This window comes from Myodes glareolus, chromosome 23 (assembly GCF_982192425.1).
Source record: "Myodes glareolus chromosome 23, mMyoGla1.1, whole genome shotgun sequence".
In the NCBI taxonomy this organism is placed as follows: domain Eukaryota; kingdom Metazoa; phylum Chordata; class Mammalia; order Rodentia; family Cricetidae; genus Myodes; species Myodes glareolus.
This window is the reverse complement of record NC_142048.1, coordinates 48,194,680-48,221,569: the sequence shown is the minus strand read 5'-3', so window position 1 is coordinate 48,221,569 and position 26,890 is coordinate 48,194,680. Positions and strand designations below refer to the sequence as shown.

Genomic DNA, 26,890 nt, shown 5'->3' with positions numbered 1-26,890 from the left:
ATCTTGCCTGAAATTATAGGATACTGCTATGTTTCCAGAAGGATGCCACACCTACTGGTTCGTGGACCATTTTAGCACCTGCACTGAAGGCTGCATTATGTTTCAGAAGCAAAAAAAAAAAAAAGCCATCAACTGGCCTGCAGCATCCGAAGAGACTGGGGACCCGAGGGAGACATTTTTTCCCCCTAATTGCCTAGGGATGTCCCTTAATAACTTGTAACTTTTTGTCCTCTTCCTTGGGTAATCTACAGACTGTCAAGTCTCGAAATGAGAGTGTTTCTCTCTGGAAGCAACAAAGCTTTTGAAAACCATCATGAAGATGCTCGGAATTTCTTTTTTGGAGCTGTTTGGCTGCATTGATCTGGAGGCAGACCTAAGTTTCCCTGCGTGTTTCTCTTAGAGATCTAAGTCACGTGGATGTGGGGGCGGGGTGAGCTAATTGGAAGGTGAGGCTGGAAAGGCTTTCGAGTGGGAATTATGGCTGACTGGTATTTAGCTCGGAGGCCCACTCAGTCTCTGCAATCATGCTCACTGGGACTGAGTCTCCCAACAGTCAGAGAGCTCAGTCAGTGTCGTACCTTTAACTTGTTGATGTATGCGTAGTCAGTGGAGCTGAGGGGGCTGAGGGAGGGAGATGTTCCATTCTGGAGAAGCCTTGTTACCAAGGCAGGCACATGCCTGCCTGAGCTCCGTCCTTGCCGCTGCCTCAGACCACGTGATATCAAGGAACCTCATCTCCCCTAGCATTGGAACCTGAACCCAGGCTTCATGCCTGCTGTGGCTATGGCTTTGGTACTGCTGTGCTAAAACACATGGCCAAGGAAATTTACAGGGGGATAGGCTTATTTTCAGCTCACAGTTACAGAAAGACTCGAATCTACCATGATCGTGGCAGGGAAGTGTGGCAGCAGGCAGGCATGGGGGCAGGAACACTGGAGACTCTACTCTACTTCAAGCAGGAAACAGAGAGAGTGAACTTGGCACGATGCAAGTCTTCTAACTCTCAAAGCCGTCTCTACTGATATACCTCTTCCAGTCAGGCCTCCTCAGACAACACCACCAACTGGAGACCAAGCATGCAAGCGTTGCCCGAGACTATTTGAGACACCTCAGTCAGACCCCACAGTGATGCTAAGCACACTCCTCCTGACGAGCTATAGCCCTAGAAGTCACTTCATTATTTTTAGGCTTCAGTTTCTTCGACTGCTCCACGTAAGAGAACAGAAAAAGCTTGTAAACCCCTCCTCCCATCCAAGCTCAATAGCTGACCGTGCAGGCAAGTTCCCAGGGCAGGGAAAGATGAGTCTCAACTCAAGGCTGGAGAGAGCAACTTTGCTGATTTGTTCTGTCTTCAGCAGATTGGATGAAGCCCTGCCTACCCGGTGACGAAGGCTGGTTTTACTCAGCCTGTAGGTGCACATTCTAGCTCCTTGTAGAGCCATCTAGAATGAGCAAAATGCCAAATTAACCCCACACTCCTTCAACAACTTGTGATTTCACTGATAGCTCTTTGAGGTGGGCTCTGGATGAGCCATTTATATCAACAGAGCATGCTGATGACCCCAGGGCACAAATCCTTCAGGCAATGTGGAAGGTTTAGTCTTGGGTGTGATGCTTGCAAACATATATTCAGTGGGGTTTAACTAACAGTAGCCACCTGTAGAATCACTATTGTGTGTATAGAAGTTTGGGGGCATGCTAAGCATATGGAGATAAAGGCTGAAATGGTTAGGACTTGATGCTGTTTTTTGGGGGGTAGATCACAGAAAAAACTAGTTCATTGGGGGGTAGAGGGACCATGCTCTTCGTCAACTCTCTGCCCCTCCGAGAAAACAAGATTTCATATGTCTTCTTTTCCTTTCCTCCTAATTTCAGTGCAGTCAAAGTGTCACACACATGCACTGAACATGGGGGACAGGGGCTGAGTCGCTGACCCACCCAGTGCCGTGTTGTATGTCTGGGACCTTGGAAAGGGTTCTAGGTGCTGTATGGTCACTTGCTTGGCTCTGCTTTGGATTTTTGATCGACGTCATAGCATTGGGTAGCACCGGGACAGGTCAGCTCCATGCATAAGGGGGAAGAAGAGAATCCAAGTTGCTTCCTGGCCTTGCCTCTCTGCCAAGAACTTGAAGTTCAGGGCTGCAATCATGGGGAGACTGGTTTAAACGTCTTTTTATAATACCTTGAAGGAATGCAGCTGATTGAAGATGGTCAGCCAAGGACCAGTCAGATCAGAGATCCGTAATTATTGCTTTCTTCTTGAAGAGATTTAAAGTGGAATTAAGTGATTAGAAATGCCTAATTGCTCCTGGGCTCCCTTTATGACGCTGGCAGGTAAAGGCAGTTTTTAAGAATTGCTTTTGTTGAAGCCCCAAAGCAGGTGTGGTAACCGAGGCAGGGTATGGGAGAGGCTAGTGGTCGCGGCTGTGGTCGGGTTCACCTTTCCTGGCCCTTAGATTTGAAGGCAGTCCGAACTGGCAAGTTTGTCATTTGGTAACTGAGAAGAAAGAGAGATAACTGGAATATTTAGTAAGCACCAGAAGAACCTCAAAACGAATGCCCAGTCACAATTCAATGTCAAAGACGCAGAGCGATTTCAGATTTGAAGATGAGAGACATGGATTGGAATCTTTGACTTCTTGATGATAATTTCTGTGGGCTCATACTGAGCTTTCCTTGGACATGATAGGTGGATTTTCAAGCCTCCACAGCCACCTTCCTGAGCTGTAAGGGTGATGAAATGCATCCATTTTGTGGAATTAGAGAACGCAGTATCAAATGGGTGTTCAGTATATCTTTTTCTGGAGCGGTTGTAATAAAGGCACCATGCAGAGAATGACTTAGAAAAGCAAAAATTCATCCTCTGGAAGTTTATGATGGCTTGGAGTCTAGAACTGAGGTCTCAGGATGAGGGCTCTTCTGAGGACTCCAGAGGAACATCCTTTTAATTGTTACTGTGGTGGTAAACGATCCCTGGACTTTCTTTAGCTTATCAACACAGCTTCCTGCCTGCCTCTGTTATCCCTGTCACATGGCTTCCACCCTCACATGCTAGCAATATTCCGGTGTTTTTTTTCTTTCTTATACTTACTGAATCAGGGCTCATACTGTTCCAATAGGACCTTGTCTTCTGTCTGTCCCCAGGACAATTTTCTCACTTTTACCTTGCCCCCAACTGCAGAGGCACCGTCTCCAAGTTACAGCCAGGTACTTCCTGCCGTCTCTGGAACGGGCATGAGTAGACAAGTCAGTGGGTGCTCCAGGCTGTTCTTGAAGCCCACCCCTGTGCCGATGTGCTCTTGAGTTGGTTTTTAGAAGACCACCCTTTGGGCTATTTGCAGCCATTTTCAGGATGGCACTTTATCAACGAGCTGAAAGAAACGTTCTATTCATGCAAGGTTGACTATACCAAGCACAATATATTTTCAATATTTTCATCCCTAGTGCCTTTAGTTTTATCATTTCCCAGTTGGTTACTGAGAACCAAGACGAATAGCAGTTCCTATGTCTGCAGAGGCTCACAGTGTTTGAGCAAGTTAATGCACTCTTCCAAGAATGCACTGGGACTTCTGGACAAGAGGGTTGTAGGGTGGTAGAGGGAACAGAAAGGAGCCTTAACCCAGCCTCGGCAAGATGAGAGAGAGCATCATGGGGATGTGCTGCCTGGCACCGGGGTCTGCTGAGTGATGAGAAGGACATGCACCATTGATTGACAAGCTGTGCAGGTGACTGGGGCAAAGGGCAGGCACTGGCTGGAGGTGATCTGAGCTCGTCTCTGTATCACTAGTGAGCAAGTGTTCAGGCTTCATGCTGCTTCTTACCAGAATCCTAGGGCAAGGTCAAGCGCAACATGAGGCAGGCTCCTGTTTGGGTATATTTGCTGCACAAACGCCTCATAAACTACACTGAGCTTGTGTCCCTCCTCCCCCCAGGGTCTTATGGCACCTCAGGGGGGAAGAATAACCTGTAGAATTGCTGCTCTTCCTGCCCTCTGGCACCAGCTTCTAGCGGGGCACTGTTGTATACAGTTTTCTCTTTCATGGGACTCCCGGGTAAATTAGTCAAGGAACTCCCTTGGGTGCCAGGTGACTTGAAATATCTCATTAGGAATAGCTGTGTGGGAAGAAAAAAAAATTATTTTTAGCAGTGGGTAGGAAGTGTTACTGAAATATGGCTTATTTGACATTATGGAACTTAGACACATCAGTCCAAGTCAGATGGCAGAGAGTATCTGTAACTCCATTACGGAATGAGATCTAAGGAATGGGAATTGGGGCTCAATGCTAGCATATTATTAAGCGGTATTTGAACACATCCCAGGATACAGCTTCACCAGAGACAACTCGTTGCTTTCGACGGCATGAATATTACTTTGTGAATAGGTTTAGGAACTTCTGGAGTTCTTGGCCTCTGGGAATTCATCCGGTCTCTGGCTGTAGGGTTTAGTCCCTTGCCAGTCACCAGTGAGGTAGAGTTCAGTATGGGCCTGCTGTGTGAAGTCTGTCTCCTGAAGCAGTAATAAGGCATGCCACCAGGGCTTGCCAGGAAACAGACTCTTAAGAGCTTGGTGCTCCTGTGGAGAGGGACCCCTGTGGATGGCATAAGCAGGGGAGAAGCTGGACCTTAGTGTAGGTACCATGACCTCAGTTGGCTCTGCTGGGAGCTTGCAACTGGGGTGGCCTCTTGGTGTCGGAACACTGCGAGCAGCCATGATTGGAATTCTTTGCTTTTGTGACCCCCAGCTGGTGGGTGTGGCCTCCAGGGAGGAGTGACATTGAGTAAATAGTCATTTCTCTACAGCGGATAAGACTGACTGCTAAGGCCTAATGCCACCCACATTCTTAGTAACTGGGGCACGTCTTTCTTGAACTGGTACCTGAACTGGGCATTCCCGTATCCCCAGTCTTCTTTAGACATTTGATCCTGGCCACTCAGTAAGCAAGTCAGAGTCTGTTGACTTGGGGTCATGACTTCCTAATTTTGGTCAGTGAGAAATAAGAATGACCGCAGCTAGTGTTCCTTTTTGAATGCAGTCACTACCTAGATTTGCCTCGTGGTATTGCAGACCTGGTCACATGTCGCAGGGACCTGGGCTTGACCTTTGGAAATCACACATTGCCCATAAGTTGAGATGCCCGTTCCCTGCCTGCATCTGCGTCTGCTTGCCAGGTACCTTTGGGTCTGGCCTGGAGGAGGGTTCTTGTTGGTTGGGCTGATGTCATTGGCCAGTCACACAGGTTTTGTCTTCTAAGAATTGAAAATGGTGGGTGTGTTCCTTCCTGCCCAAATGGCTTCCTACTGGAGAGAGCTAAGAGTTGTAGGAAAAGAATACTATGGTGGGGGAGGGGGAGGAGTTCCCTCCATTTATCTTTGTGCCTGTGGGGAGGGAGCATGGCTGTGGGAACATCCCACCACCTGCTTGGATATCGCTCTGTATTCTTTTTTTAATAGGAAGGGATTAGATTAGATGATTCTCCCAGGCCCTATGTAGTGATGTGATTTTTAAAAAATTGTCTGCATCATGGGATGGCCTCATCCTCTCTCCACGCTGTTCAGGTACAGGAAGAGTGTGGCACTCCTCTTCTTCTGTCTTGCCAGCTTTTCGTTTGACCTTCATTTGCCAGCCATATCCTCTCCCTTCCGTTTGCTCGCACGCTCTCAATCAGAGTGGGCCCATCCTCCCTTTCAAAAGTGGGAAATGGGGCAAAGAAGTGACATGAGCCGGAAGGTCAGTCCGTCGGTTGGTGGGCATCATGGGGCGTAGGCACTGGCAGTTCCCTGCCAGGATTGAGTCAGAGTGACGGTAAGTAAGCAGGGGCAGCAGAGGGCATTGCCCGTCCGTATGGTCCGGCTTGCTCTGTCCCAAAGCCTGGGATGGAGCAGCCCAGCCCAGTGATGAATATCTACCAACTCGGTCTCCTTTCCAGGAAACTGCCTAGTTGCCATTCATCTTGGCTGATAAAGAGAGAAGAATGAGTGAGGGTAGGGATGGGGGTGCTGTGGGGGTGGATCAGAAAGCGTAAATAAATGGAGAATTGAGTGGAGAGATGTGTGTTTCCTTCCCAACATCAGGGCTGTTGCCAGACAGCCAAGCTGTCGTTTCTGGCGAGGTGACAGAACCCGGATACTCTGATGTGAGGCACTTGGTCATTACCTGGCATCCCAGTGGTCATGACCATCTGCTCGGCTTGCCCCTCACACGGTATCAAAGTAGATTTCAGAAGACAGGATCACGGTCCTGCCAGGAGTAGTAAGACAGATTTGTTCAAAAGCAGACAGAAAGAACAGCCTTGCTGAAGGCCCTCCAGGACCTGATCCGCATTTCTGGTCAGTGCACCCGTGACAGGCTTCTGGCCCTAAAACAATGCCTTGTGTTCTTATGAATTTATTTTAGACTCCAGAACTTCATGGGTTGCAATGCTACCGCTGTGTGTGAATGAGCAGTCACACCAAGGTCAGGGCTGCCTAGTCCACTGCCCTGAGCACAGAGGAAGTGTAACAGTCTCATTTCTAGAGTAGAAACCATCATAAGTCTCTGTCCTTTTCTATCTCCTCACAAGGCATAGAAAATGCTTACTTAGGTAAAATGTGCATATCTGTACATTTTCCCCAACCATGTTAAGGGATCACTGAAATGGAGTTGGTTAAGGTAATCCTAGTCCTGGAATTGGAGTGGCTGAGTGCATCACAAGTTTATTTCAGGGATTGGGGACCAGAGGTTCTGCACTGTTCAAGAAATGAGGTCTTCAGTGCTCCCATGTTCTCGAACGCAGGCTTCTAGTTTGACCAAGGTGACAGTATCCAACCTGTAGAAGATAAAGAGGTCAGAGTGCAGTATGCACTGGACCTTCAATTCCAGGTCTACAAGTATGTTCATCACATGTACACAGAGATTGCCCACATGGTCCACTGGGTACAAGAGAACCATGAGAATCTAGTTTAATCTTTTTTAACTGGAGATGGAAGCCAGGAGAAAGCTATCTGTGACACAGGATGTAGAGGATGTGCTTCCAGACAGGTCTGGCATCATTGGTCTATGCACAGAGTCTCGCTGTCATTTATCATCTATCCTTTAACATCTTTATGTCATCCATCCATCCATCCATCCATCCATCCCTCTGCATGTCTGTCTATCTGTCATCGCTGTCATCAAATTACAGTTTTCATCAGTTACCATATGTAATAGCAGAATGAGCACCCATAGGACATCTCAGCACAGCTCAGATCTGACAACAGCCTATCAGGAGCTTTGTGACTCTCCCTTGTCCTACCCTTCTTTCTCTTCCACTTGAGGTCTTGTCATCTTGTATCATGTGCTTACTTAGTCCCAAACATCTTTAGAGTTGTGTCTTACCTGGATGCATGTCTGTGGCTTTAAAAGAATCTCACGCACATCCACTTTGTGCTTCCCTTTCATGTGAATATTGGGCACCCGTGATGTATTCACAATCCCCTGTCTTGCTGTGTTTTATTCTTGCAGTGAATCCATCTCAGTTCATTCTTCTGCTCTCCATGTGTAGGATGTACAAATTTGGATATTTGAAGAATGTGCCATTCTCAACCTGCCCTATGTTGTACATAAGCAAGATATTTTTTTCCCCCAGTAAAGTATGAGCAGGGCTGTTGGGCTTACAGGATGCTGCTTAGCCGTCAAGCTATCCTGTTAAAACTGTAAGAAAGAGCCTCTGCCCGCAGCTTCCACAACACTTTAGACAGCCTGGCACTCTCGCTGTTACCGATCTCCTTACTGGCTATTCATGAGCACACTATGTACCCAGTAACCTTTCTGTGATCAATTCCCATGGTGGCTTAATTCCCTAAACCATTGGCATTTTCTCTACTTGCTTCATGCCAAAGCAGAATTTGTCACAATATTTCTAGCAAACTCTCAGATGTGAGCAGAAGTCCTAGTTAATGGCTGGTACGGAAAGTGAGATCTGCAAGCCACCATTCAGATAAGTAGCCATTTGGTTACTAGACGGAATGAATTATTTTTATAATTAAAAGTTGACGATTAATTGGATTTTAAAATCAAGTGGCATTTCAGCATTTTTAGATGTCCTACAGTTTGTTGATTTCATACAGGTGAGGAAACAAAAGAAGACCCTGCACTTTGGGTTTCTTAAAGAAGTCACATTAATGTAGCATGCAATCATGAAGGATAGACAGAGCTGGATATGTCTGGCTGACTGGCTGCCCGTGCAGTAGCCATACAGCCTGGGTTCAAAGACAAGTAATGGTTGGTCATGCCTTCCTTACTTCATGTGTGCGTGCAGGTGCCGCGCCCCCTCCCCCCCCCCCCCACGTCAATGCTGCATTGAAACTGCTCTCAGTTTGCCTGGTCAGAGGGGGCATCCCTGTCTTCAGAAATCATACAGATTCGTTACAGAAAAGGAATGCTTGCTTATTAAAAGCAGTAAAGTTGAAGACATGGAGCCAAATGTTCAAAAGAATGGGTTTAGATTTTTTGTTTTGTTTTTAGCTACTTTAGGAACTCCACTGTTCTTGAATGTTCTCTTGCTTCATTTGGAATTTGAGGGCTCCACACTGAATTTCTGCCTTGTTCTGATATTTATTATTATTATTTTAATTTTTAAGTTTATGTGTGTGCACGCACGCGTGCGCACGCACACATGCATGAGCATGTATGCATGCATGCGCGTGCTCACATGAGTATGGGTGATCATAGATGCTAGAAAAGCGACAGATTCTCTAGACCTGGAGTTCCAGATGGCTAAGAGCTGACCAACATGGGTGCTGGAGAACCAATCCTGATCATCCTCAGGAGCAATGTATTTGCTTTTAACCACTGAGCCATCTCCTTAGCCTTGTCTTTCTTCTTATGAATAGGGCTGTGTGGGGTCTGATTCTCTAAAACAAGAGTGGCTTTGGTTTGATAGAGCAAGTGACAATCAGGAGCAGGCCTCCCTCCTATCTTCCTCTCCCCTACCTTTGCTGCACTTGTGGTTTAATGACTCTACCCTCCTCCCACCTGCTTTTGTCTGTCCTTACCCACGTGATGTTGGCTCCAGTTTTAGAACGGAAAGTCCAAGTGCTCCACCTTCTCCCCCACTCGGCTGATGAAGCCATGAAGGTGCTGGAGTTTACCCTGCAGCATCTTGCGGAAGCACACACTGTTTCCCCTTCATCAGCCTGCTAGGCTCATCACCTGGTCATAGCCAGGCTTGTTACGACCGGACCATTCATGCTAAACCCAGAACTGATGTTAAGGATCTTCTAGAGCCTGGAAAGAATTTTTTTTTGTTTTAAATCTCTACTAGACCTGCTTGTCTCTGGCCCTTGCAGCCTAGTCTTACTGGTAGATGGAGGGAAACTTCTAGACTTCTGGTACTGATATCTTGGCTGGAACTTTTAGGGCACGAAGAGATCCTAGAATGGCAGAGATGGTGCCATGAGTGCAGGAGGCATTTTTTGCCTTAGCCAGCGTGCATCTTTTATTCATGTGGAGAAAGAGATGATAGCCCGTCTGTTTGGGTAGCCTGCTGTGTGTTTGGTCCCACTACATGGATCTCCTCCGCAAGATCAGAACCTTAGAGGTTGGGTAATGGTGACAAACCTCGAAATCCAACGATGCCAAGCATGGAGACAATGCCCCAATAAAAGTTTGAATTGTGAATAGAGCGGCAATCTAAGTGAGGCTGCGATGTGTCTGAGACTTTGGCAGATGACATTTGGTAAATGACATGGGATTCCCGAGGGATTTACAAAGAACTATGTAGAAAGTCTGGAGTTGTGGTCTCACTGCTCAGCACCAATCCCACTGGTACCCTCTGGGATCTGTGGTTCAGACTGGTCCAGTCAAAGGAAAAGGAACCCAGAAGGAGAAGTGGCCAAGGGCCAGGCACCTGCTGGGAGCACAGTGGTTTGCCACAGGGTTTGGCCAGAGTGCTGCAAGCTGGCAGGGTGATGCTGCCTTCCCTCCTAGATATCACTGCACCAGGCTGTGGGCTGACAGATGTGGTTCCGTTGCCAGGGTCGAGTGTGTAGCCAGCAATGGCACATGTCTGTGAGTCAGGGACCACAGAGCCTGGCCTTACAAGGGAAGAGAGTTACTGCCTTTAGGAGGTAATTGCTCAAATGGTATGAGTCAATATTGCCTCTCCTGCTGACACGGAGCAAGGAAAGGGCATGCGGATAGGGATGGCGGAGCTCTCAGCTCAGGGTAGGAAACAGCTTGCGGGGACATCTGGATGCTGTGTAAGTGAAGGGCGTGAGCTACCAGATTCTTTTATTTGAACAACATTAGGTCTTCTGACCAGAAGGATGGCTGCAATTCTGAGAAACACAGAATCCTAAAGTTTCTTCAAGATGGTCATGTCTTTGACCCTCACCCTGCACATAGGCCCTATGGGAGATTTCCCTGTTTGGCCATCCATGTGCATGCTAAATTATAGGGAAATGGGGGCAGGGGGATGCCATAAAAAACCCACTATGGACATCCTTACCTTTTCTGTTCCTTGCTATTGTCTGCTTGCTGTCCTGTTCACTGGTTAGATGTCACAACCTGCTTTCATTTTTGGAGTAGTTCTTTTTTTCTTCCCTGCTTTGTCTGCTGCCACGGCAACCAGCCCTGCATCACCCACTTGGCTTGGAGGGAGATGCGATGGAGACAGGACAGAGGTTCTTGGGTGCCTGTGGGGGTTACGGAGGAGCACTGTTGAGATGTATTCTGAAGATACCTGTCTGGCTCCCTCTCAGTTCTTTTTCTCTTTGCTGCTAGGTAGGCGAGTAAAGTAGGCTAGCGACAGAGACCTGGAAGGGGAAGAAGGTGAGAAGCAGGTTGGAGCCACAAAGCGTTAGAGGTAGCATCAGAGTTTGGGGAATAGAAACTTAAGAGAACCACGCAGGAGCAAGCCAAGGATTATTTGTTTTTGTTATTGAAGATGGGCCAGCCCTAGTTTCAACATCCTCCTTCCTCTTTCTACTTCTATACTTATTATAGTTTTAATACTAAAAAACCAGAGCAGAAAAATCTTATCAGTGCTTTTGTGAATATGACTAGTTGCTAATGTAGGAGGAATACTTTAATTTAGAACATTCTTAGTGGACCATTGCAAGAGACCAAAAATTTAAGCTGCTTGTGTTGAATACTGGGGAGCAGAGACCAGAGATGCTGAGAGCTGCTTAGCTTTTTCATGGTGGGCAGGAAGGGCATGTGGCTTAGAGAGGAAGGTGCCAGACTGGATCAGAAGGCCCAGTTGTACTGGGTGTGGAGTACAGTGGCTCCTCAAGGTGTCAGGCTGCAATGAAAATGGTAGTGGGTACCTAATCTGAAGGCGGCCATGGTGCCCATGCCCGAAATCTTGTGGAGATAAACATGGACTCAAAATGCCTACAGGATGGAAGAGAGTCATAGCTCTGTTCAGGCCAAGAAAAGAAAGTCTAGGCACTGAGGTCAGAAATGGATGGACCCGGAGGCCTCTATTCTGTGCTTTTAAGTACTTTTCATGGTCCTAGGCAGAGGAACTGTGGTGCAGGCAAAGCAACATATACAGAATGGGGAAAGGCAGCCCAGCTAGGGCATGACCTGTGGACCACAGATTCATCCCTAGATGATTCATCTGGCCTAGAAAACTGACTGCCATGTTGGAGACCAGGGACCTTCAGGCAAAATAATCAGCCCTGAGTCTTAGTGTCTTCACAGAGGAAAATGAGATTTTTACAGAGCTGTGTAGGGGGGAGCCTCAGGCAAAATCTTTACTCTCCACTTAGAGACTTCCATGAGGGTCGGTGCTTTTAGGACTCCACTTAGAGAAGATGCAGTTGTGGATCTGGGGAACTCAGTGTTACACCGAGCAGTGCTCTGTGCTACCACAAGAACTCTCAGGCGGGGAATGGCACAGGTCTTAATTCCTGCACTTAAAGGACCACTGGAAAGGAGAGAGTGGGCGGAAGGTGGACTATTAACCTCCTGGGCTAGCATGACGGCCACTGTAGCCGAAGGTAGAGCGATGATCACAGAGTGGCCAGCATCATGCTCCAGGCTTCTTTCCTCGAAGAACTGAGGTGGAATAGCTGTCCCCCAGGGCATGGTGGCTCAGACACCTTGCAACAGCCAGAAGCTGTGGGCTAAGGTTGCTGATGGATGGCTTGCTGCCAAACCCTGGATTGCATATATTTCTTTCTGTGGTCCCTGGGGAGCAGGTCACAGGGAGGAGAGCAGGGACGAGAGACAGAGAGAGGGGCACGGATTCTCATCTGGCTTCCCTGGTGAGGGTCAGCACTTCGGATGATGAAAATAGACCGTAGGCATTTTGGAAGTGTGGCGTCTTCGTGGGCCCTGAGCTTGGGTTTCAGCTGCATTACATCATCCGAGGATGGTGCGGGTCATAGACTGACTAGATGAGCAATAAGAATTACGATTTCAGTACTCGGTCTCTCATCTTCCTGCTCAGCCTCCAACGTGGCTCTGTTTACTTCTCTTCTTAAATGTTTACAGTATTGCTCCCCAAACACCACACCAGAATTGGTAATATTGCTAACAATGGTGAGAATATTGGCTCCCTAAGTGCCTACCATATGTTACTCCGTGTCTGATGTTTTATCCACTTTAATTTGGACCCTCACGACAACCTGGTGGGGTTCACCCTCTGCCCAGTTCACAGATGAAGAACACAGACGGTCTGTTGAACTAGCTGGACACCCTGGCTAGTGATCAACCAAATCCGAATGGGGGCTAATGACTTTCTCCTCTGAGTAACCGCACATGGCTTTCAAGGTCTCAACTTTATTTTCATACAGTCAGTCATGGAGAGGAGTGAACACTACTTCTCCTTTTTCATGGGACCCATAACGGTGTTAGCCTGTTTTCTGCAGTCTGCTCCTAAGAAGGCCAGAGGAAAGCTGCTTCTGAGGATCCTGACAAAGGCCTCTTTTGCCCTGTGAGGGACATTTAAGACCTGGTTGTTGTCAGCAGTTTCTCCTTCTACCTGGGTTTCTGGCTCCTTCATCCATGTCTTTCCATCATTTGCTTCCTCTTTGTGTTGTTCACGGCTAGCCCTCTCCTCTCGCCCTCCCACATATTCTTATGCCTGATGCTAATCGGGGCTATCTTTGTGCCAGGGGAAAGGACTCAGAGTTTGACCTGCTTTCCTCTGCCCTTATCTTATCCATCCCCCCATCTTCAAGTCTAATACAACCTCCTTGGAGACTTCCATGATAATCTGTCATGTCATCTCAAGCTGGCTAGCCTAGCACTTTCCGCCAATGTTTATAGCAGTTCTTTGTCTCAGGGACCGGTGTGTGTGTGTGTGTGTGTGTGTGTGTGTGTGTGCAGTGTTTTCTCATTATATTGCCCTTGAGGTTTTGGACCCAAGGACAGTGCCTTTTGTCATTGCTCTGCCCCATATATAACAGTGTCCTAGTGACTATTATAGTGACTACATGCCTTTAATTCCAGCACCTGGGAGGTAGAGATAGGTCAATCTCTGTGCATTTAAGGACAACCAGTTCTGGGTCAACCAGGGCTGCATAGTGAGATGTTGGGAGATTTGATTTTCAATTTTTTTTTGTATTTTGCCCAGTTGTGCATCTGGCTCTGTACTGATAAAGCTATATACTTGGTTCTCCTAGAATAGACACTGGGGACAGTAAAGTCATCTGACCAGATTTTCATACATGGTCTGCTCCTCTGCTCTGGGTCTCCTGGGGATGGAACCATCTCTGGTGAATGCTGAAGAACATTTAGGTCACTCAAGTCCCTGGTGATGGCTTTGTGCTGTGCCTTTGAAGTGTGCTGCTGGCTGAGTAGCAAAGATGAAACATTTTTTGCAGAGAAAGTAGAGGAAATTAGACCCCCCCCATCCTACTATGCTTGTCTTTTACCCAGAATTCCCAAGGACCTTACGGCATTCCACGATGAGCAAGTTCCATGGGAGGTCCTCACCCTGGGACTCTGATTGGTGAGGGCTGATGGCTTGGTTGATGTCTCAGCTGCTCGAGGAGACCTGGGCCTGTTAGTATGACTGGCTGGGCTAGGAAGGGACGCGCGTTCCGCCATCCTCTCTCTTTCCATCTTTCATGTTCTGAAGAGCAGGGAAGCTGAGGGCTTTTCAGATAAGTCAGAGGAGGGGAGCAGATGGCAACTTTCCTTCTTGAGAATTCCAGTCTTGGAGGCACAAACAGGATCTTCTCCTTGTCTAAACCGACCTGCACAGAAAGAATCCTCTGCCCAAGCCAGACTGGCGCTTGTCCACGAATTGCCACCCACTAGCACACCATGCAGTCAGGCATTTCACTCATGTCCCGGACCCACAAGGGTCCTTATCCCTGCTCCGTTGGACACGGCCTTGCTCAAATCAATGTTCTTACATAAGACGATAGGAAAAGCCAGGATATCTTCTCTTCTTTAGGATTTTTTGTAGTACACACATTTTCTATTCTGCCTTTAAAGATATTTCTGCCGCACAGCTGCTTCACTGAGGCAGACGCCCACAAGCTCAGCTCGGTCCAGCGTGTACCTGAATATCCCTTCATGGGGTTTGGTGTCTGCGGTCGGTCCTAGGATGGAGGAGGAGTGTGCAGGGAGCTTGGAGATTCTTATTAAGCAGGTCACCCAGGAATCTATCTTCATGCACCTCTATATTAAAAATAGCAGAGAACATGATAATACTTAAGCATAACCACTTATAGGAACTTGGCTTAAAGATGTAAGTTTTCGCTTCCCATTTGACATTTCTAATGTTCTGTTGCAATTTTTTTTCCATACTCAAAAGTCCTCTCCTCCATTTTCGTTCTGGGATGTGAGCAGAGATGGCAGCAATGCTGTATTGTTGGGCAGGGTCTGCCTTGGTCCCCATCGGATCATTTCTGGTGACTTTGGTGTCCCTGGCACTGCTCTTGAAGATGGACCATGCTCAGACACAATGTTGTGGGAGAAGGGCAGAACTCAAACATAGACAAAAAGATTTTTCTTCAGAACTTCAAGTGTGGCTATCATGTGAAAAAGGAGAATTCTATGTTGGACCTGCGGCAAAATTAATGAATGAACACTACAACAGGATAGATTTTTATCCCAAGAGAAATAGAGTAAATCTTTCCCCTTCCCTGGGACAGATTGCATTGTGTAGGGTGGGGAGTAAGCCTCATGGCAAGTGGTGGACTTCGCACCAAATAACCATTTGCTTGGAAGAGCATTTCCAGAAATAACAGGTCCACATCAGCTGTAAGACTCTGTGGTCTATGATGTCTGGAATAATTATTGGCTGTTCCAAGTATTTGAAAAATATGATGAGAGTTTTGTATTCAGCACTTTTAATTTGCTGATTTCTCTGATTCATTACAGTTTTTGACAAGTAAAATCTACTATAATCTCGTCATTTATGAGATAAACTGAGACACAGGGAGATGAGCGATTCACCCAAACCATGGCAGCATTAGCTCCAAGGTGCAGCTGATGTGTTCAGGAAGGGGAATCATCATTCCGGCCACGCCCCTGAACAGTCGGGCTGTTTTGGTCAGTCTAGTAGGTGAGATGAGGCTGTTAGAGTGGGAGGGATCCATTGTGCTCACTGTGGGCCTGCTGGAGCAGGCTCTCCTGCCTCTCTGTCTGACGCAGTCTGGTACAAGCTTCTGTTACCTAGTAGAGAGGAAGGGCGAGGAAGCAGAGTTTGTGTTTACTTATAGGTAACAGGACCCCGATCAGCTAGAGCACTTTCCCAGGCTCGAGAACTCGGACTGCATTCCGATAGCAGGTTGGAACTACAGGACGTATTTATTTATCATTTATTCAGTTGTGGTGTGGGGTGGTAAAGATGATTTAATAGACTCTGAAGTCCCTGAATATAAATGGCAGCACGCAGGGCAAGGTCTCCTTGGGTTCCAAGCTGTGAAGCTAGAAAGAAGTTTGTCTTCCGATTATTTTTTTAAAGTGTAGCCATTAAACTTAAATTGCATTTTATGCTGCATATACGACTCCTGTGGTAACTTGTTCCTTGATTAAAAAAATACGTTCATTATAGAAACATTTCAAAACAAAATGATTATAAAACAGCAACCTATCATTTCTGAAAGTGCACTTTACGTATTTAAAAGCAAGTTCCATGCACTATTGTGCATTCACGCCTGTGAACTTCAGAATTCGGACTTGTAACCCTGATCTTAGTTCTAGTGTGAGGCTGTATCAGAATGTCTTTGATCTATTTCCTATTGCTGCAGGAATTGGGTCCTTTGCATTTCTCTGTGAATATACATCACGTGTGTAATTGGTTTGCCAAATTAATCCCCAGAAAAACAATAACTACAAATCTGAGTTGTTTAAGCAGAAAAAAGAAACTAGAGATGGATTACTATCGTATAAAGCTCTAGCACCCCTGTTGGAGTTTTTATAGGCAAATGATCAACTATTCATTACAGTGGGTAGTTGGTATGGTAACACCGGGGTTTGGGGAGACCCACCCCATTGCTACCATCAGCACACCTGCTGGTTTTGAAATGCTTAGTGTTCTGCATCATCATCGGAGTAACAGACTCCCCCCTCCCCTTTTTCTCCTGTTGATTTTTCTTCAGCCTGATGAAGTCCTCCGATATCGATCAGGATTTGTTCACAGACAGTTACTGCAAGGTGTGCAGTGCACAGCTGATATCCGAATCCCAGCGGGTGGCCCATTATGAGGTAAGCGTAGCCCTGCTCACTCAGCTGGTGTGGCTTTTGGGACTTGAAGATACTCATTTTTGGAGTTGGGGAGTCTCCAGAACTGCAAGTCGTAAGCCTGTGTTGTGTGAGTTTACCCCAAAGCCCTGGCTACTCCCCACATTTTATTTAATTTTGTTTATTAATATTGTAACATGCGTCTCAGCCCTTAGAGACTCACTGGGCTTCCTTCCTTTGCTCGTTCTCTGTGAGGAATGCATGTCAAACATATTCGTTCCATTGCCTCCTTCTGCCTATGATATGAAGACAGGTTCAAAGACCCTGACTAGTCACACAGAAAACATGGTCTCAGGGAGTAAAAGACACATCCTCCACAAAGAACCTTTCCTGTTGGTCAGTGCCCTAAGTGGTCATCAGAATGTAGGAGTCTCCTGCCATTACAATGAAGTTTTAAATGTTCATCAGAATGTAGGAGTCCCCTGCCATCGCAACAAAGTTTAAGGCCCCGATACTCTGGAAGGGCACGGTGATCTTTTCCATGGAAAGACTGGTAGATGCTCTTTAACCCTGCACTGGGAGCAGAGAATGAGAAAAAGAAGGGTTGTCTTTTATCCCAGGGAGGATGAGGTGCCAGGAGTGGAGGGTAGGGAGTTGGGGATCCCGAGACCCTGAGTGCTGCATTGCATTTGTGTCTGGTTCCCGAAGAACAGAGAGCCATGGGAGTAGGGGTTTTCAGGTGTAATGACTGGTAAGGAAGCTTGGATTCCAGGCCCTAGCCAGCAACTTTTGTTGTTCATCTGATGAGTCTAATAAATGCCAGCTGTCACTCTCACTTGCTGAAGTCCCCTGGGTCCCAGGTTTCTTCGTGCACCACGGAAATAATAACGGCAGCACATCCATACACACCCAGAAATACCACACACCAACCCCGCCTTTCCCACCAGGTTCTGTGTTGGTGGAAATACTTTGGAAGCTAAGTGTGTCAAGCGTGTGAAATTCTTTTACTGCTGTTATCTCCTGTGCTGCGAGGCTTTGATGATGGCAAACAACCGTGCTCTCTGAAGCATCCGTGAAATCAGCATTTGCAGGGAAAAGGCAGTGCAGTTTCCGACCCCGGCCATTCCATGGGGGATGGGTTCCAGAAAGCCCAGTGGCTACTCAACTCCTCTGCGTGAAATGGTGTGATGTTTACAGAGAACCTATGCCCGTCCTCCGGTGTCTTTAAAATAACCTCTTGATCACCTATGACACTCACACTGTGCCCATACCTCACCCTATTTGAGCAGACGCAGCCTAGTATTAGCTCATGGCAAGTTTCAAGTTTGCTTTTGGTAACTCTCGGCAGCGCCCTCCCAGACCCTCCCATGCTTCTGATTTATGTAGAAATCATGGACCTGGAGGCTGACATGCTATTCTTTCAAGAGGGAAGCGAATGCTGGGAGCAACTTCAAGTGAACTTGTTTGCGAGTAACAAATCTATTGTTGTGGGAATGATAAACCCTCTCATTTCTGGGGATACTGTTTGTGGGCACGTATGTGGCTATAAAATACCAGGGGAATGTTTCCTGCTCTGAAATTACACACTCTCTACATTAGGCCTTTTGTTTTGATTTTTAATCAATGTTCTCAGGATTCGAGAATAGAAAAGGTTTTGTTTATTTGAGTCCTAATTTTGTACATTGTAGGTATTCTTAGCACTTCTGAGGGGGGTAGGTCTCTGACTTAAACATGTTGGTGATACTGACCTGTGCTGTTAGCTGAACCAGAAGGCTAATATTTTAAACGACGACACTTTTAAACAACAGATCCACACTTCAGCTGCTCAGCTAACAGTGCACTTGTTTTGGTCTCAGCATCTCTTATTGATGCACTGGAATCTTGCTGTGGTGTAATCTGTGGTTGATGGTATGTGTTAATTGAATGTAGCATACGTGAGTTAGGAAAGGTAAAGCAATCAATAGATCTTCTACGAGCAGGGTCACGCATCATCTAGCAACACTAAGTGCCTCCCACCAAACGCGTGTGGGGCTGGGAGATGCCTTTTGGTTGTCTACCCCTCACCTTCCTTCTATCAGAGATAGCCTGTGTATTCCCGCTGCAGAGATGCTGAGGCCGTGAAGCGACAGAGGCGGGGCCTAGGGTCCCTTATGTGGATCGTTTGAACTCTGTTTCTTGTCTTGCTGTCTCTGTTTGGGATGCCTATTCTGGAGCGTGCCTCAGATCCTCTGAGACTATTTGAAAACTGGTATTCTATCGGTCTGCCCTCGGGCTCCACCCACAACCTCGGCTGACATCCCCTGTAGAATGGGTTGCACCATGAGCTAGCCATTTCATTCAACTCATTGAAAATGCTGTGCCCATGACTCCCAGGGCTTGGTTTCAGTCTTGCTTGCTTCTTCAGTTCCAGCTGCTAATAGCCGCTGCTTCCCTGTGGGGGCACCAGTGAGCATCCACTGTGTATTCGCACATGACTAGCATTGCGGGCCTCACATATTGGAGGAGATTAGGAACTGGTGTGAGAAATGGTCTCTGTGCCCAAGAAGCTCAGGAACTCCATGGAGAGGAAAGGGCACAGAGTCCCACGTGATTCAGGATCCCACAGATCTGTGAGTTCCCCACTCTCTCCCCAGAGCTACAGGTCGGTTCTGCAAAGACAGTGCTTGTCCTGTCACCGGTTTGGCTCAATCATACTCCTAAGGGTTTCCATGTCTTTGAAGATCTACACTCAACATGAAGACCAATTGTGGTCAAAAACTTGTTGGAGCATGTTATGATTTACCCAGACTTCAAGCATGGATCAGTTTTAGAAAGTAATCAATGATACTTGTCTCCAAAGAATGTTGAAGAGGCTGGTCTGGCTGGCTGGAGGAAGCAGACTTGGCAGGGCACCGGGGGCGGCACATAAAGGGAAGGCATGATTAGTGGTGTGTGCCTGTGCATGCGGGCATGCATGTGTGTGCACATGTGTGTGTGTGTGCTCATACATATGTATGTTCACATGTGTGTGTGTGTGTGTGTGTGTGTGTGTGTGTGAATAGAACTTTGGATTCACCAGGTTCTTAAGCATCTGATACCATAGACTGCAATTGAGCATCTCTAGATGGTCATGAGGTGTTGGTGGAAACAAGAAAACCTTTTGATATGATTTGTGCCTTGAAACTAGTATGTTAGCATCTGAAGTAGAAGAAAAGCAAATGAACAAATAGGCTTATTGCTAATATCTGCATGCCTACTTAATAGAAGGGGGAGAAGAGCCTCGTAGGGTTTTAATTGACAGGACTATTCTGGGCTATCCTTGAACATTTTTCTCTTTGCATATGAAGCCCTGATATAAAAGCCAAACAAGGAAGTGGAGGGGCATGCAGATATTTTCCTACTTGCTAAGCAGCGGAAAATATAATTAGTTGTTGTCTCTGCCCACGGGTGAGTAGTCAGAACCAACACACCGAGTGCACGCAGAAGAGAACACTTCAGAATGAGCTGCCTACTGTTATAAAGATCAGAAATAGTTTCTTGGGTGAGGGACTCTGAAATGATGTGCTGTAGTTTCAAGATCCCAAAGGATAATTTCCTACAAAGGGTAGGGTTGCATGCATGGGTGATGGGTGGCTCTCTGGTACGAGAAGGATGGAAAATTGTCCGCAGTAGCTGATAAAAATTGAAACCCAAAGCACAGAAAAGCTTGCCTTCTCTTTCTGCATACATACACTACATGTAGTATATATAATACTCAGTATTTCTATATATAATATTAGAATTATTATACTAATATACAATATGTATTTATTTATATTTTAGTAAATCCAAGGGAAGAAATAGTTCACATCTAGAAAGAAAGGAAGAAGAATTATTGGGCAGGTTTCATATAGCCAGTAGTAAACGTCAGCCCAAGCTTCTCTCTGTGAACCCCTGGGTGCTGCTGTGCGACAGGTCTCAGAAATCACTCTTTGCAAAAATCAGTGGCTGTGTGATGGTTAATCTTGACCGCCAGTTTGACTAGATTTATCGTGGAAGCATACTTCTTGGTGTATCTGTGAGGGTGTTTTCAGAAAGATTTAACTAAGGAAGGTTCATCTGAATGTGAGTGTAGCCCATGATTCTGGACTGAATAAAAAGAAAAAAGCAATCAAGCTGGGACATCAATGGCTCTCTGTTTTCTAACTGGGGATGCAGTGTGACCAATGTCTCTCCACCTCTGTGCCATCCCATCTATGACAGACTGTATTCCTTACACTGGGAACTAAAATAAATGCATTCATCTCCTCTCCTCAAGAATAGCCTCAAATTCTTTCAGATCGGTGGCCAGGGCTCTAAGAGTGGACAGAATCACCAGAGGATATGCAATTCTTACTTGACTGACCTGTGAGAAAAACAGATGTTAACAGCACCCACTTCACTCTAGGGTAGCTGTGACAGTAACATTTCCCATCCCGAAAGCAAAGGGCTGGAGACAAAGGACCGTCAGTAGCGTAAAGCCATTAGAAAGCCAGTTACAGCTTTCTCCCTCTTAGGAGAGTAAGAAAAATCCCTGGGATAGCACGTGACCTCCTCAGGAGGGACTTCCTTCTTTGTGGTGGCACTCACCTACCTGTTGAACATCTTCCTGGACCTGTCTGAGGAGAATTTCAGGTTCTGACCTCCCTCTGCTTCCTTCCCAAGGGTGACCGCAGGCTCGCACAGTGTTCTAAGACTTTTTAAATCAGAATCATAATTTCCTTAGTAACGCGAATCTCTCAGCACTATGGCAGACTTTTGTTATACCAGCTTTCAGAGAACTCTGTTGCCGAGCCATGGAGTTCTCTTGTAGACCCAACCTCAAGGTTGCGCCTTTTACTTTTCTTCACCCTGTTTCCCCTTTGAGTTCAGTTGTGAAAATCTTGATTTTATCTAAAAGACAGTAGGTGAAAAGGCCACATCCTTAATCTCATTTCTGCCAAAAGCCTGGATCACAAGGCTGGGAAATCTTACTGGGTCTGCAACAAAGTTTTCTTCCCCTCCTCCTCCTCACTTCTCTGTCTTCTCCCTCTTCTCCTATTTCTTCTCCGACCCATGCTCACATCAGTGTCTACCTGCCAGGAATATCAGAATCCATCAGACAGATGGAAATGATGAGGACTGTGGATGACAACACAAGATTTTTTAGGAGCTAGCCTTTGTGGTGTTACTGCCCCAAACTCAAACCCATGTTTTTTGGACTTTTTTTTCCTAAAAAGCTTTCCAACTTCTAATGAAAATGTAATTACACCATTTCCTTTCTATCCTTCCTCTAACCACATACCATCCTCTTCTGATTGGGTAGCTAACATACCATCCTCTTCTGATTGGGTAGCTAACATACCATCCTCTTCTGATTGGGTAGCTCACATGCCATCCTCTTCTGATTGGGTCGCTCACGTACTATCCTCTTCTGATTAAGTAGCTCACTGCAGCTAACTTGACCACAAGCTTTTGTTTTTTGCTTTGCTTTAAAATAATTATTTCTTTTATTTTTTGATATTGCAATAAAATTATACCATTTTCCCTTCCCTTCCCTCCCTGTATGCCTTCCCATATAATCCCACTTGCTCTCTTTCAAACTCATGGCCTATTTTTTCTTTAGTTGTTAATATATGTATTCCAAAATGCAACCTGTGAAGTTTGTATAATGTTAATTGCATGTATATTTTCAGGGCTTACTATTTGGTATAAGATTTTAAAAAATGGTGTGTTTTTCCCTGGGACACTATTTCATGAGCATGGGGCATCTTTCCATTTTTGAGTGTCTATTTCTTTCTTCAGAAATTTAAAGTTTTCAGTGTAGAAGCCCTTCACTTCCTACGTTAGTCTTTTTTCTAGATATTTTATTTTCTATTGGGAATGGGAGCCTGTCCATGATCTTCCTCTGTGTGGTTTTGCTAGTAGAGTTCTCCCAAACTCCTGCAAAGGCAGTGTCACTGAAGGTACCAAGAACTGGGTGAAAACACAGCAGAAACAGAAAATTACAAGCCATTCTCTCTGATGAACATAGACTCAAAAGTGCTGAAGGACAAACTTGCAAATAGAATATAGAATATCTAGAATATCTCTAGACTTAATTGATTTCATTCTTTGTCCTGCCACATGGCTGAATTGATTTATAGCTTCTAGAAATTTTCTGGTAGAATTTCTGGTGTCATTCATGTATAGTATCATTATCTACTACACACACACACACACACACACACACACATACACTCACATGGGATGGTCTGACTTCATTGTTTCCTTTAATTTTCTTTTCTTGCCTTATTGCTCCAACTAGTACTTGAGCAGAATATTGAGCAGGGGTAGGGACAGTTGACATCCTTGTCTCATTTCTGACTTATGGGATTGCTTCCAAGAATTTCTCTGTTTTAGATGATGTTGGCTGTGGGTTTCTCATATTCAGCTTTTATTATGTTGAAGGATGTTTCTTCTAGCTCTGCATTCGCTAGGACTTTTTATCATAAAAGTACGTTGCATTTTTCTCAATTTTTTTCCATCTATTGTGATGATCATGTGAGTTTTTTGTCTTTATATCCATTTATGTGGTTTACTACATTTATTTATTTGTATGTATTTGAATAATGCTTGCATCCCAGAGGAAAACCAGCTTTGGTCATGGTAGGTAATCTTATTTATGTCTATATTCTATTTGCAAGTTTGTCCTTCAGCACTTTTGAGTCTATGTTCATCAGAGAGAATGGCTTGTAATTTTCTGTTTCTGTTGTGTTTTTACCCAGTTCTTGGTACCTTGGGTGACACTGTCTTTGCAGGAGTTTGGGAAAACTCCTCTCTTTCTCTCTGAATAGTTTAAGAAGGGTTGGTTGTAGACCTTTTTTGAAAGTCGGGTAGAAATGTTGTGAATCCATTTCCATTAATCCATTTAGTTCTGGACTTTTTTTTTTTAAAGCTAGAAGGGTTTTTATTTCATTTTAATCTCATTTGTTTTTTATTTGTTTAAGTTGATGATTTCTTGATTTAATTTTGGTGGTATGACTGAATATAGAAATTAATTAATTTCTTTTAGGTTTTTCCAGCTTACTAGAATATATTAGAATGTATTTCCTTTTAATAGTCTGAATTTCCTTGATGTCTGCTCAGTTTCTAACTTCATTCCTGACACTGCTAATGTGGGTCCCCCCTTTCTTTCTTTTGGTTAGTTAGGCCAAGTACCTGTCAGTCATGTTATGGTCTCAGAGAAAAAACTCTTAGATGCATTGATTTTTTTGTTTGTTTTCTTTGTTTTTATTTCTTTAATTTCTGCTCTGAGCTTTATTATTTCTTGCTGTTAACTGGGTTTGGCATTGGTGTGTCCTTTCTTTTTCCCACTATTTGAGTTGTATCATTAAGCTATTTATTTGTGTTCTTTCCGATTTTTTTTTTTTAATGAATGCACTTCGAACTACAAGTTTCACTTGTAATACTGTTTTCAATGTGTCCCGGGCTAAATTTGAGGGGCTGAGGAAAGCTGGGGGAGTGTCACGGGACGTGACACTAGAGAAAGATGTGGTGCTGGGTAGTGTTACGTCAACTTGACACAGCATGAATCATCTGAGAGGCAAGTACCTCGATTGAGAAAATGCCTCCATAATATCAGGCTGTAGGCAAGCCTGTAGAGCATTTTCTTTCTTTTTTTTTTTTTAAAGATTTATTTATTTATTTATTTATATACTTATGCAGTATCCTGCCTGTAGGTCAGAAGAAGGCACCAGATCTCATTACAGATGGTTGTGAGCCACCACGTGGTTGCTGGGAATTGAACTCAGGACCTTTGGAAGAACAGTCAGTGCTCTTAACCACTGAGCCATCTCTCCAGCCCGAGCATTTTCTTAATTAGTGATTGATGGGGTTGGTCTCAGCCCGTGATGGGTGGGACCATCTCTGGGCAGGCGATCCTGGATTTTATAAGAAAGCAGGCTGAACAAGCCAGGGGAAGTAGTCCAGTAGGCCTCACCCCTCTGCGTCCTCCTCTGCGTCCTCCTCTGCGTCCTCCTCTGCGTCCTCCTCTGCGTCCTCCTCTGCGTCCTCCTCTGCGTCCTCCTCTGCGTCCTCCTCTGCGTCCTCCTCTGCGTCCTCCTCTGCGTCCTCCTCTGCGTCCTCCTCTGCGTCCTCCTCTGCGTCCTCCTCTGCGTCCTCCTCTGCGTCCTCTTCTGCGTTCTCCACGTCTTCTCTGCACCCTCTGCGTCTTCTCTGCGTCCTCTGCGTCAGCTCCTACCTCGAGGCTCCTGTCCTGCTTCGGTTCCTGTCCTGACTCTCCTGGATGATGAGCAGTGCTGTAAGTCAAACAATCCGTTTCCCCTAAGTTGCTTTTGGTCATGGTGTTTCATCACAGCAATGCTAACTCTGACTAAGACAGATGCGTGTGATCTGTCAGTGGAGAGAGACTGGGTGTTTCTGTGTTGCTTTGACACCACGTTTTGGTGGCATGCAGAAACTGGCCAAGAATCTTCACTGTGAGCACACTGGCTGTGTTCATTGCAGGTTCTTTTTCTTTTCCCTTTATCTTGTTTTGTGTATATGTCACTGTTATTTTTCCTTTCATATTAGAATCGGATATATTTTGATATGTCTTAAGTATTTCAGAAAAATGATGAAGTATAAAACAAAATTTCCTTCATATTAATGTTTTATTCATTTTTTGAAGAAGCTCTGAATTTTCATAATTTGGAAATCAGTAAATGAATTAGTATATGGTGTCAAATCTCTCCCACTTCTTCTTTCTTAGTCACCCAGATGCACCCAGTTTTCTTAGAAACATTTTATGCATAAGAACAGTTAATTTTTACATACACATACACACATTGCAAATGGAGACATGTCCTACCCTTATTTATGTTGTGACATGGATGTCTTTTATATGGCTATAGAGAGCAGATGAATTCCAGAGTGAATTTGTGTTGTTTGACACGGGGATAGAAATCTCAAGGACCCCAGTGGCTCAGACCAGTGAGAGTGGAAAAGCCTTTTCGGGGGGGGAGGGAGTCTCAGAGAGAGCGAAGCCTTCCCCTGGTCCACGTAGAGGGTGTTTAGTCTATATAGAAATTGTCAACCACAGTTTCCTTCTTCTGGGTGAGAGCAGCCTGAGACTTCCTACGTAGATCAACTAACCTACCTCCCTGTTCAGCTGTATACAATAAATCCGCCTCCTTGATTCAGATGTGTAAAATAAACACCATGCAATTCAGGGCACAGTTGGTGCCCTCCATCAGAAAAAATACAGTCCACGTGATCTCAGCTTTTGCCTGTGTGTGTCTGTCCTTTCTGCCTCCCTTTGTTGGTGGTTGTCCAAGTCACCCAGCCCAAACCATGTGGGGCACACATGTGGTTCTGTCATAGTCTGTAGAGAACGTTCACTGAATTGTCTTGTAACTTCTTAGTAGCCGGGATGAAAATTACCCATGTAATGATGCTTGTGTGTATTACTTGGTTCTCAGATCACCTGGACAGGCTGGCAATGTTCACTGATGATTTTTCTCCCAGATTTCCTTTCTTAGCATTCACTGGAAGATATATCCATTCCTGACCTCTTTATAACAAGGCATCTGGGTTTTGAAAAATTCTTCTATATGATTAGCAAAGAAGCAATCCCAGCGGCTCTTGGCCTGAGCCGTGGACTTGCGTGGGATTAGCCTCGCTTTCTTCCGTTGAAAACAGCTGAGGTGTTGGAAACTGCATCCCTGTTCTCTATGATTTGAGAATTTAATTAGCATCCTTAGGCTTACTAAAATGATTTAATTTGGAGTAGAGTTTTTCTACATTTGATTGTATCACGGTATTAATGACTTTCTTCGCTGCTGCAGCTAAGTCGCCAATCAAAGCAAATGAAGGATGGGAAGGTTTGTTGTTGCTTGTGGGTTGAGATGGCGGGGGGGGGGGGGGCGTCCATCACAGTGGGAAAAGGCATTGTGGCAGGAGCCTGAGGCTTCTGGTCACATTGTATCCACAGACAGGGAAAGCGCAATGGATGTTAGCATTCAGCTTGCTTTATCCTTCTTATTTAGTCTTGCTCCCCAGCCCATGGGATGCTGCTGCCCCCAGTTCAGATGGGTTTGCACTCCTCAGATGAACCTCATCTAGACATCTCCAGAGTGCCCATAAGCCAACCTGATATAGGGTAACCTCTCCCAGCCAAATCCAGAGGCTTGGTTCCTAGGTGACTGTAGATTATTTAAGTTGACAGTCACTGTCAGTCATTTCCTCTGAGTAGCATGAAAGTGTGCGGATGCCCTAGACAGAAGTTCCTGGCAGGGCCACCTCTGCTCACCCTCTTCAGCCTGC

The 26,890-nt window shown here is 45.6% G+C and overlaps 1 protein-coding gene across 3 annotated transcripts in view; it reads left to right on the top strand.

The window, feature by feature from the left end:
- Window positions 1-26,890, top strand: part of Zmat4 (zinc finger matrin-type 4) — a 364,200-nt gene that overhangs the window by 51,894 nt on the left and 285,416 nt on the right. For all 3 annotated transcript variants that reach the window (XM_048456496.3, XM_048456498.3, XM_048456495.3), the window contains exon 2: window positions 16,528-16,633. In XM_048456496.3, coding sequence (XP_048312453.1) covers window positions 16,532-16,633 — 102 coding nt within the window. In that variant the 5' untranslated portion in view covers window positions 16,528-16,531. The remainder of the gene's footprint in view (window positions 1-16,527; window positions 16,634-26,890) is intronic.